Here is a 12643-nt window from a genome sequence, read left to right on the forward strand (position 1 = left end):
TTTTTTTCAATAGGGATCAATAATAAAGACCAGGACCCCAGACAAACAGTAAAACAACTCAAAGCACTGTTTTGTACTGCTAAGTCAAACTTCCCGACTGCAGACATCTACTTCCCCTTACTGAAGTACTCAACACAGCTCACACAGGAACAACGTGAAAACCTGAAGTTCATCAATAACACAATGGCCACACACTACCCCATACTCCTTGAAATCCACCATGATACCTTCATGACTGAAAAGGACAACATTCATTGGACCCCGGCCACAGCTAAACTCATTTTTGAAAACTGCTGTCAACTAAATTTATGACGCCATCCAAGACAAAACCAGTAAACAGAAGAGGCCTGGGCTGGGACTCCTCTTCAAACATCTTAAATTTATCTACCCTCTTCACCCCATCCACCCATCAACAGAGACTGTTGGAACGAGGCCTATCTTCCATTCCTCACCCCACCAAGTTCGACTGGAGGAACTTTAAAGGGACCTACATAACTTCCACAGAAAAATTTAAATTATTGATTACTTCCACCTTCACCCCAAAATTAATTCCACCAAATTCACCTACTCGTCACACTGGGAGCCAGAATCAACCACACCACACCAGGAAATTCATCCATACAAATACACAAGCCTTGAAACACACCAAATTGACTACAGACATTCAGGATAACATCTCCAACCAAGAACGTAGAGCCCTGACGCAACTCTCTCACAACCCCAACATCAATATAAAATCTGCCGATAAAGGCAACAATATAGTCATCATGGACGTCCAACAATACCTCACAGAAGCTAATAGACAATTGGCTAAAAGAAACCACCACCAGATACAATTCAACCTCAAAAACAACACAAACTCAGAACCATAATTCAGACACTTTGTAATAAAAGATTCATGACAACAAAACAGAAAGATTATCTCTTCGGGCCAGACCACCCACGCCCACGATACTTTTACCTTCTCCCAAAGATCCACAAGCCACCAGACACCTGGACCATCCCCTTTGAGGTTCCTCCCAGCCGACCAATTGTCTCCGATTGTAACAGTGCTACCTATCACCTCTCCCAATACATTGACCATTTTCTGAGCCCTCTCTCTACCCTTCACCCCAGTTACATCAAAGACACTTACCACTTTATCAATATCATCTGATCCATGACTGTTCCAACACATTCCATTCTCTTCACAATAGACATAGATAGCTTATACATCAACAGATACAGAACGTGGACTACAGGCACTCCAAAGAATGCTCAATCAAAACCAGATCCTACAAGACCAGACAAAAAACTGATAGAGTTAATTGAACTTTGCCTCAACAATAATGACTTTCTATTCAACCAACAACACTACTTACAAATACATGGAACAGCTATGGGCCAAAGATTTGCCCCCTCATATGCCAACCTTTACATGAGCGAGTGGGAGCGAGAAGCCCTCACTAAATGCCCCCTCTTACCAACTCTCTACCTCCGTTACCTGGATGACATTTTGGTATCTGGACACACACCATCGAACACTACATAGGTGAAACCCAAAACTCCATACACACCCGCCTGACACAACACCTTTACAATATAACGGGAGGTTGACTTGGCGCCCCCCTAGTCCAGCACTTTCAGTCACACCCAGTCAGCCACCTCATCATCTCGGGGCTTGAAACCAACAACTGCTGAACTAGGGGACAGAGGAGAGTGGAACGGCTATGGATCAATAAACTAGGCACAAGGACACCAAACGGCCTCAACAGCCATTCTTAGAACGACCCTCCCCCAGTCAACCATCTCTAACAATTTAATATTTATGATTAATCTAACTTGTCTCTTTTATTTACTTACTTATTTATTTTCCTCCCTTCCTCCATTTTGAACCCTCCACCTTGTTTTATTGTCAGTCAGCTTATCAAAAAGCCCCTGACTCGTTTATTGGACCATTGATGTCTGACTGGGGGAGCCCGCTCTCTTCCCTCTCCCCATCTGCACCTGGTCCTGAACTTTGATCCCCGTTGGTAAGGGACCCTGATCTCAACATCCTGCCACCGTTCCAATCAGTAGGCCAGCACAAAGAAAGTTTCACTCCAAACCCTAACCCAACCCTAAAACCCTAACCCTCCTCCTGCCCTTGTTTTGTTATTACCCTGACGTATTCGTGGGTGACCGGATGTTAACAGAAACCAGCTCACTATCTACGGTATTTAGATGATGTTTGGGGAATATGGACAGGACGTGAACTACAGTTTATGGAATTTGTTGAGACCTTAAATTCCCACGATCCCTCTATTAAACTTAAAACAGAAATTAATAAACATTCAATTAATTTTTTAGACACAACTGTTTTCAAAGGGCCAGTTTTCTAAAAACTGCCAAATTGGACATTAAAGTATATTTTAAAAGCACTGATACCCACGCATTGCTTCATAAAACAAGTTTTCATCCCAAACACACATTTGAAGGCATAGTAAAATCTTAAATTATTAGATTTAATTTGCACAAGAGATGAGGACTTCAAGGAAGCAGTAAATGTTTTATTTAAGGCCCTTCGTAAAAGAGGGTAATCCAGACCCTTTTTGAGACATTGCTTTAAATCTTTTCAAGAAAGAAAAAATGGGGGAGATCGTGGGGATTTGATCCCTCTTATTACAACATATTCTTCGGTTAGTAAATCTCTAAACATAGGTTTGAAAACAAATTTTGAAGACTTACTGGGCCGGGCTGGGATTCTTCCAGGTTCCACAGTGATCTCAGCCTTTAGGCGCAATAAAAATCTGAAGGACTTCCTTATTCGGGCAAGATTGCCATCCCTAGGGTGGGAGAAACCACAGATGCTGGACCTAAAATTTCATAGACTCAGATTTATTAAAAATGATAATGAAAAAACGGTTTACAGGATCCTACAGGGATTTTCTCCTCAATCAAAGAATTGTGTTTATGTTATTTTCTGTATAAAATGTGGTATTAAGTATGTTGGAGAAACTAGAAATACCTTGTCCACACGCCTAACACAACATAGATATAATATCAGAAACAAAAAGGAAGTGGACACACCTTTAGTTCAACATTTTTTGAATCATGGCTTTGCATTATTGGGAATGGCTGGTCTACAAAGGAATATTAATTGGACAGATTGGGAACAAAAAAAGAGGGAAAGATTTTGGATATTGAAATTGGGTACTAAGGAACCAAATGGATTAAATTTAAAGTACAGTTAATACCTAAGATGAAGAAAAGTCTAACCTAACCCCGAACTCTAACCTTCACCTCCTGACCCCGAACCCTAACCTAAACCCTAACCCAACCCCTAACCCTAACCCTAACTCTAACCCCGAACCCTAAACTAACCCTAACCCCTAACCCAACCCTAAACCTAACCTAACCCAACCCCTAACCCACTAACCCTAACCTCTAACCCTAACCCTAACCAACTAACCCTAACCTAACCCTCTAACCCAACCCTACTAACTCTAACCCACTAACCCTAACCCTAATCCCTAACCCAACCATAACCCTACTTAATTCGGATCATTCAACCCTTTTGTCCATCAGAAGAAACACACCTCGACGCACATCACAAAGCAAAGAACAGGACAACAGCCAAAATAGAAACTCTGAGGGAACACTACCTCCGTTTACAAGACGTGACCATAAAAATGATAACACCACTACTGGTTATAGACTGGGATAGAGCGCTTCTAGTCGCCACACGGAGAGCACGACAACACACGCCTCACATAAAGGAAGAGGCACTGGAAGCTACACGGATCGTTCTAACAAGCATCATGGAACCGTCCTTTCCCATCAAACCAGAGGGAACCACAGAACTATTGAATAAAACCACTGAACCACAGGAAAGACTCCAAGCTATACAAATAAATACATCCCTGATAGGAACACTCCCCACCACAAACCCGCCCGAAACAGAAAATAGAACAACGGAAACCCTGCCATACACAGGAGGACAAACACAGAGAAATGAAGAATCCACAACAACTGATCCAACAACCCCTCTCACAAGCCCAACAGAGGAGAATACGGAAATGATCATATGGAGCCACCACAGAAATCCCTGTGTTACGTACCACATCTCAATAACACCAGAAGTAACGGTCATCAACAGGACACCCAGGACGCCACAATTTTTCAAAGATGCACACGCAACAACTTTCCCATGTGTTACATGCACTTTTACATAAAAAAGTGATCACCCCAAACACCGTTTGCAGGTCTAATCAAATCCCAATTATTACGGTTCCACAGAATATGCACACAGCCAGAGGATTTCAAACAAGCCACCAAGGTGCTATTCTCGGTCTTGTCCAGCAGAGGGTGCTCTAGGACCTTTCTCCGGAAATGTTAAAACCTTCCTCCAGACCAAATTGTTTATATATCGTGTATATATTATCACGTTTCTTCTTTGTATGTCGAATAAGACCTATCAAGGTGTTACTGAAGGTTAATAGAGACAGTGTTTCATTGCTCCTCCGCACTTCCGGTGGCTGAGGAGGGGACGGAGCATGCGCGGGCATTTGTGGAAGTCAACGTGGATTTCGCTCTTGACTCCGCAAAATCTTAATTCCTCTTTTCACTCTGCCCAACCATCATTCGGGATTGAGGCCAGAAGCAATTAAGCACTGACACTCGTTAACTGTATAACTTTGCTGTCTTTTGGTACCAAGCAGGCCTGAAGAAGGTCCTTTAAAGGACCAAAACATTGCTATAACAACCAGGCGAGTCACCTGGGGGCTCCCCTCCATCCAGAGATCAGGGTCCCCATATCTCACCTATTCTCCCCACCAATCCTCCGTCAATAGACAACCCATCAAAACTTTCTCCACCACACCTAAAGCACCTATAACAATAGCAGAAATTCACTATGCAGTCTCCTGGCCCGACCAAACCTATTAACCACAGGATCTCACATCAATTACACTTAGTTCTCATTCAAATGTCTCTGTCCACCTACCTGATAGCATTCTCCCCTTTTCTCCACAGCCACCTTCTACAGATGGTCAGAAAGACTTGATTAAATTAATTACTCCATCACAATGCAGCCCTCTGGGGGCTAAAAAAGAGCAGGTCCTCAAAAGTTGATTCTGACTGCCAAACAACCCTTTCTGAGCCCCCTTCCTCACCTCAAACATTGGGGGGAGGATATAGATGAACCGTCAGCCTCTGAGCACCAGCACACCTACTGATTCTGTATTAACCTGCCCCTTTTCCCCTCCCTCACTCTTATTACCTGTAGGTACTACCCGAGTGCCCGGACACAATTGCAACAACCCCGGACAACCCCTGCCACTTTCTTAAAATCTGTGTAAAGACCCTTCCAAACCCAAACATAAAAATTGTGTGTGTTTTTTTTCAATAGGGATCAATAATAAAGACCAGGACCCCAGACAAACAGTAAAACAACTCAAAGCACTGTTTTGTACTGCTAAGTCAAACTTCCCGACTGCAGACATCTACTTCCCCTTACTGAAGTACTCAACACAGCTCACACAGGAACAACGTGAAAACCTGAAGTTCATCAATAACACAATGGCCACACACTACCCCATACTCCTTGAAATCCACCATGATACCTTCATGACTGAAAAGGACAACATTCATTGGACCCCGGCCACAGCTAAACTCATTTTTGAAAACTGCTGTCAACTAATTTATGACGCCATCCAAGACAAAACCAGTAAACAGAAGAGGCCTGGGCTGGGACTCCTCTTCAAACATCTTAAATTTATCTACCCTCTTCACCCCATCCACCCATCAACAGAGACTGTTGGAACGAGGCCTATCTTCCATTCCTCACCCCACCAAGTTCGACCTGGAGGAACTTTAAAGGGACCTACATAACTTCCACAGAAAAATTTAAATTATTGATTACTTCCACCTTCACCCCAAAATTAATTCCACCAAATTCACCTACTCGTCACACTGGGAGCCAGAATCAACCACACCACACCAGGAAATTCATCCATACAAATACACAAGCCTTGAAACACACCAAATTGACTACAGACATTCAGGATAACATCTCCAACCAAGAACGTAGAGCCCTGACGCAACTCTCTCACAACCCCAACATCAATATAAAATCTGCCGATAAAGGCAACAATATAGTCATCATGGACGTCCAACAATACCTCACAGAAGCTAATAGACAATTGGCTAAAAGAAACCACCACCAGATACAATTCAACCTCAAAAACAACACAAACTCAGAACCATAATTCAGACACTTTGTAATAAAAGATTCATGACAACAAAACAGAAAGATTATCTCTTCGGGCCAGACCACCCACGCCCACGATACTTTTACCTTCTCCCAAAGATCCACAAGCCACCAGACACCTGGACCATCCCCTTTGAGGTTCCTCCCAGCCGACCAATTGTCTCCGATTGTAACAGTGCTACCTATCACCTCTCCCAATACATTGACCATTTTCTGAGCCCTCTCTCTACCCTTCACCCCAGTTACATCAAAGACACTTACCACTTTATCAATATCATCTGATCCATGACTGTTCCAACACATTCCATTCTCTTCACAATAGACATAGATAGCTTATACATCAACAGATACAGAACGTGGACTACAGGCACTCCAAAGAATGCTCAATCAAAACCCAGATCCTACAAGACCAGACAAAAAACTGATAGAGTTAATTGAACTTTGCCTCAACAATAATGACTTTCTATTCAACCAACAACACTACTTACAAATACATGGAACAGCTATGGGCCAAAGATTTGCCCCCTCATATGCCAACCTTTACATGAGCGAGTGGGAGCGAGAAGCCCTCACTAAATGCCCCCTCTTACCAACTCTCTACCTCCGTTACCTGGATGACATTTTTGGTATCTGGACACACACCATCGAACACTACATAGGTGAAACCCAAAACTCCATACACACCCGCCTGACACAACACCTTTACAATATAACGGGAGGTTGACTTGGCGCCCCCCTAGTCCAGCACTTTCAGTCACACCCAGTCAGCCACCTCATCATCTCGGGGCTTGAAACCAACAACTGCTGAACTAGGGGACAGAGGAGAGTGGAACGGCTATGGATCAATAAACTAGGCACAAGGACACCAAACGGCCTCAACAGCCATTCTTAGAACGACCCTCCCCCAGTCAACCATCTCTAACAATTTAATATTTATGATTAATCTAACTTGTCTCTTTTATTTACTTACTTATTTATTTTCCTCCCTTCCTCCATTTTGAACCCTCCACCTTGTTTTATTGTCAGTCAGCTTATCAAAAAGCCCCTGACTCGTTTATTGGACCATTGATGTCTGACTGGGGGAGCCCGCTCTCTTCCCTCTCCCCATCTGCACCTGGTCCTGAACTTTGATCCCGGTTGGTAAGGGACCCTGATCTCAACATCCTGCCACCGTTCCAATCAGTAGGCCAGCACAAAGAAAGTTTCACTCCAAACCCTAAACCCAACCCTAAAACCCTAACCCTCCTCCTGCCCTTGTTTTGTTATTACCCTGACGTATTCGTGGGTGACCGGATGTTAACAACCATCCGGAGATTTCACCGGATCTACGTCACTGTCTCTGATGTATATTGCCCATAAAGAAATGTAGGGAAAAAAATCACTCTTGTGAAACTACCGTGGAATCTCACAGATTCATTGAGGAGGAATTGGAACGATGTCACTTGATTTTTTTATTTAAAACGGCAAAGCAGCAGGGTTTTTAGACCACAGTCTTTACACTACAGAGCAGATGATGGCGGTATTGCACCCACAAGCTAGTTGCCAATCGCCAATATAAATGAGAAGAAAAAGAAAACGAAAAGAAGAACGCTCCGCCCTTGTGTTGCGTCATCAGTTTGCGACATGTCATGCTGGTACCTGAAGGACATAGAGAAAAAGGAATAGATGAAATTAACAGCAATTTAAGGTTTGTCCAACGTTATAAATACTGTAGGATATGCAATTTATAAATATCCAGGTGGCTAATTATTTCTACCCATGTACAATCAATAAAATCTCCGTAGTTTTGTGTGTCGGATGCTAATTTTAAACTAGCTTATTCGAAGATTATTGTAACGCCTTAAACATAATGAAAATAATAATATAACCACATTTAATATCTAACCCATTAAATTAATTAACATACGATTTAGCTTGGTCTTGGTATGAAAAGTAAGAGATTAAATTAAAATGAAATGAAATGCTTGCAGAGACATTTACTTGTCAAACGGTTCAGAGCTGCCTGGAGGACGTAATGATGGCGAATTCAGGTCTAAGTGGAGCTGTTCGCTTCCTAAAGGTATCCTTTCAGGTAATAATTCGCTTGCCAACTTTATCAGGGGACCTCAGACAGAGAATCCACGAATCATCAAAACGAGTGTAATACTTTTTTTAAAATTATAGTTTCATTTTTTTGTGACCACAGATGCTCACACAGTCTAAAGTGGGATCCCTGGTCCCCAGTATATTTGTACAGGCCAGGGGTTTCCTCACTACAGCCTCTCTGGCTCAGAATAGGACACTTTGGAAGCAGAGGGAGAAGTACACTATCAGACCAATTGGTATTAAGAAGACTGGAGGCAGAGACCACACAGGTACACCTCTCTGCTATGTATATGAAGTTGTGGAAAGATTCAAGATGTTATTTGGGCTTTAGAAATCCACATTTACAATTTAAGTAAACAAAGCACCTGTTTTATTTATGAGAATGACAGCACATCTAAGGGAATATATTTCTCCTGTATCACAGCCTTGATTATTTTGATCCTTTCTTATCTGTATCACTCAGGAAAGATTCGAACACATGGCATTGGCGGTGGCCATAAACAAAGATACCGAATGGTTGACTTTAAGAGGCTGAATTATGAAGCAGGCAAAGAGGACCAACCTTTTGAAGAAAAGGTTGTGGAAGTGAGATACGACCCATGTAGGTGAGATTAGCTTTCAAACATGCAGATAGACCACTTAAATCACATTGGCTGTCCACTTCCTGCATGCTGGAGATCCTAAATGCCTGGTCTGGTCCTCATGATTGTGCATATAGGTCTGCTGACATAGCACTTGTAGCTGGAGGCAACAGAAAAAGATGGATTATTGCTACAGAGAACATGCAGGCTGAAGACATCATCAAAACATCTGCAGTCATTGGACGCATGGCAGGTAACAACCTTCACCAGAGATGAGGAATATGGACTTACGTGTTTATATGTGTTGTCTTATTTAAGTTAAAACCTGGTTTTATGCTGCAGTATCAGCTAAGGAGGGGGATGCGTACCCACTGGGAGCTCTTCCTGTGGGGACACTGGTCAACAACTTAGAGATACAGCCTGGGAAGGGATCCGAGTATATCCGTGCTGCAGGTAATCTTTCGTTGGGCATACTTTTGTTATCTGCAGCCAAGCAGAGACTAAACCTGTTTGGCTGGCTTGACACAGTAGTGGACATTTCTTTCTGAAATCAGATTTATACAATAACAGACTTTATTATTCATTGTCACCATTTAACCCTAACCCTTTGCGGAATGTTTTCTTTGTTTGAAGGGACAAGCGGTGTTTTGCTGCGTAAAGTAAATGGAACAGCGATAGTTCAGCTCCCTTCGAAGCAGCAGGTGCAGGTGAGGCTTTCTGCATCAAGACTTCGCATAAAGCTATATTCTGCTCTGAACTAACCATGCACTCACAGGTACTGGAGACATGCATGGTGACAGTGGGACGGGTGTCCAACGTTGACCACAATAAAGAGATCATCGGCAAAGCTGGGCGGAATCGCTGGTTCGGCATTCGCCCTTCGAGCGGCTTGTGGCAGAGGAAAGGGGGCTGGGCAGGACGCAAGATTAAACCTCTGCCTCCTATGAAGAGTTACATCAACCTGCCATCAATTTCTGCTAAATAAAGCCAGTGTGAACATATTTGGGACTGCACGTGCTTGTACTCACTGTGGATTGTTAACGGAAAGCTAAAACCAAAAGAGCTGTTTTGTACAGAAGATTAAAAATTTATTAAGCACAACTGCTTGTGAGAGTATGGAAGGAAACAAAATATAAAAATCCAAAACATATTTACAGCTATAGTAAAACAACATGCAGAGTAACCCATTTTAGTGGTAAATTTAAAAATACTGCCATGTCATTTCAAATAGTGTTTGTGCAAAGACACTGGGTGGCATTTCAAGTAACAGGAGCAATGAGATGGCATGTTTTAACTGACCATTAATGAAAACCATTAATACTGATGCAAATGATCATGCCTGCTCATTGACCCAATCGTACTCAACACCCCCACATTGTGTGTAGATGTGGGGAGGGAAACAAATGTCAAATACCACTAATGAAATGCAGTCATACTTTGGGGTATTTTCTACAAAATATCCCTCTGAGATATTGATTTCAGTGGAGTCAAAAAGAGTTTTTGGATAAAAAAAGAAGTCAAAATTAACAAAAAATGTTTTTTTTAAATAAAAAATAAAACATTGCACACTGAATCCCCACAAATCAAATCTCTTTTGTGGTTAGGGTTTACATTTCAGATGTTACCCCTTGCACTTCAACCTCAAACCGCATCCCAATTTTAAATAAGATGACTATAAAACCACACGAAAGTGCATTACATAAAGAGGGAATATGTTATTTAGAGTGTCTGCATCGTACATGTCAACTTCATCATCAGGAGTTCTGGCAGTATATTTGGCATTTATGTCATGACATAAAATTAAGCTATTTGTGCTTTCAATTTTAAGGGGATTCACAATAAAACATTTTGTCTATATTTCTATACAATACTACAAAAGCCAGCCTTTCAAAGCTCATAAAGTCTTTATAAAAAAAATGCAACAAGAAAGTCCTTTGTTCAAAGGTGTTCTGTTGTAGGACATAAAAAAATAAATCAATCAAAAATGCCAATTGAGGGAGTACCATCAAACATGTAGCACACCTACAGACACACAGGCAATGACTTGGACATATGGCAATACTCCAGACACTTTTCTTCCTATACTAATGACTATCTAATAATTGCATTGTGCTAAAGTTTCAAGTCAGACCAAAAAGTTGGTATTTTTCTCTAACATCAGGATACTTTAGCGCATCCAGTCACTGAGGGTAAATTCAAGGACCCCACATTCATGGACACACCTCTTGGAAATGATATTTGGCCAAACAGGGAACAGTAACAGGTTAAATTCAGTAATATTATTACTGATCTCCACAGGCACCACACATGTAATAAACTTATTATTTCTGTCAATACGCCAAGAGGTTTGACCAAATTATGGTGGCCAACTGGAAAATGGCAACTTTGGCACATCACCGAAATTTGTCAGGTTGTTGTGGGTCTGCGGTGTCCACGAAGATAACACAACCTTTATGATAAATCACGATTCAGGTCAAATACCATATCAACTCTGATTACAGCACGGGTGGAAACAGGCGGGAAATGGAGGAAATTTAAGAAAAGCAGAACACTAAAAGGTTAACTGACAAGATTCATTTGGCATTCAGCTGTTAACATCAGAAATGTTGTGATACCCTGCTTATAGGTGGTCTGGACGTAAACATGGATACAAAATCATAGGGGAACATTTTTTCATAAATGTAGCTTCGATTCATTTGTAATGTGAACAGTCGCTATTATTAGCTACCCTCAAAAAGACTCTTTTCTTTCTTTGCTTTAAACACAGTGTACTTTTAAGCAACAAGACACAAAGAACTAAAGTTCCTTCCTACAAAAGTTTGACCTTTTAGAGAAAGTAAAGGGAAACAAGTAAGAAAACTGAGCACTGAGTTAGAAGAGATTCCATCTAAATTCACAGCAATACTCCAACTTCCAACAACAAACATCTCAAACGATCTCACACACTCCACTGCACATCACTGTCACACTCCTCCATGTCTATAGAGTAACAATAAATGTAGGATTTCACAGAAATAATAAAATGTTAAGAAAACAAAGTGCAAACACAGCTGCCTTTCTTGAAATGTGGCAAATTGTTAAACTCCTCAAATGACCTCAGAGGTTGTAGCACAATTCTTACAAAATAGTATGTTTTCTTTTTTTTAGTGTGTAAAAAACAAAAACAACAATATCAACACCCGACATCACAAACATCAACTCAACAACATGAAATTTGTGTAAGGAACATTGATTTGTGAGTAAGATTTCCACAGGAAAACTATTACTGCTGGGGCCTCGCTGGTGTTTCCTCTCTAACTCTGTAGCCTGACGTGGAGCCAAGTGCAATGCAGTCGGGTCCAGATGGGTCCAGAAGGGTGGTGGCTACGCTCACACCGGCTTAGTGTATCCAAAGATTCCCACTGGGAAGTGCTTGACATGTGTTGGCCACTGGGCAGCGAGCTGAAAAAACTTTACATCGTTCCATTCCACTCCGTCGATTGTGACTGAAGGCAAAAGAATATGATCAACAACTTAAGTTAAAGGTATAGTTGACACAAATATTCACTCTACTCTCTGACACATGGATAAAGATGTGAAGATTTGAGTGTACAAAACCCTTCAAACGTTTCACAAAGCTACAACAAATCAAATGAAATCCTGAGCACATTTTGATAAATAAATCATTTTTGAGAAAGATTCCTTGATACTAGTTTTGTGGTGCATCCGAGCAGCTGCCAGCACCACATCTGGCAGCCTTGTTACAGCC

General features: G+C 41.6%; 2 protein-coding genes across 3 annotated transcripts in view; one reads left to right on the plus strand and one right to left on the minus strand.

The window, feature by feature from the left end:
* Positions 1–7773: 7773 nt before the first annotated feature.
* mrpl2 (mitochondrial ribosomal protein L2) lies at positions 7774–9996 on the plus strand. The gene is made up of 8 exons (XM_057046554.1): positions 7774–7916; positions 8200–8300; positions 8415–8583; positions 8778–8919; positions 9033–9148; positions 9238–9348; positions 9529–9602; positions 9671–9996. Exons 2-8 carry the CDS (start codon positions 8244–8246, stop codon positions 9878–9880), a joined length of 879 nt encoding a protein of 292 aa, XP_056902534.1. The 5' UTR covers positions 7774–7916; positions 8200–8243; the 3' UTR covers positions 9881–9996.
* zmp:0000000755 (phosphofurin acidic cluster sorting protein 2) overlaps positions 9962–12643 on the minus strand; it is a 38885-nt gene continuing 36203 nt past the window's right edge. For both annotated transcript variants that reach the window (XM_057046551.1, XM_057046550.1), the window contains one exon: positions 9962–12380. In XM_057046551.1, coding sequence (XP_056902531.1) covers positions 12265–12380 — 116 coding nt within the window. In that variant the 3' untranslated portion in view covers positions 9962–12264. The remainder of the gene's footprint in view (positions 12381–12643) is intronic.

Source organism: Takifugu flavidus, chromosome 11, assembly GCF_003711565.1.
Source record: "Takifugu flavidus isolate HTHZ2018 chromosome 11, ASM371156v2, whole genome shotgun sequence".
Taxonomy (NCBI): Eukaryota; Metazoa; Chordata; class Actinopteri; order Tetraodontiformes; family Tetraodontidae; genus Takifugu; species Takifugu flavidus.

What these genes read in the sequence shown, in the direction of transcription:
- mrpl2 (XM_057046554.1), top strand. Translation starts at nt 8,244, where the DNA reads ATGATGGCGAATTCAGGTCTAAGTGGAGCTGTTCGCTTCCTAAAGGTA. An exon ending in AGTCATTGGACGCATGGCAG is followed by an intron (nt 9,149 to 9,237) that starts GTAACAACCTTC and finishes TTTATGCTGCAG; the next exon opens with TATCAGCTAAGGAGGGGGAT. An exon ending in CGAGTATATCCGTGCTGCAG is followed by an intron (nt 9,349 to 9,528) that starts GTAATCTTTCGT and finishes CTTTGTTTGAAG; the next exon opens with GGACAAGCGGTGTTTTGCTG.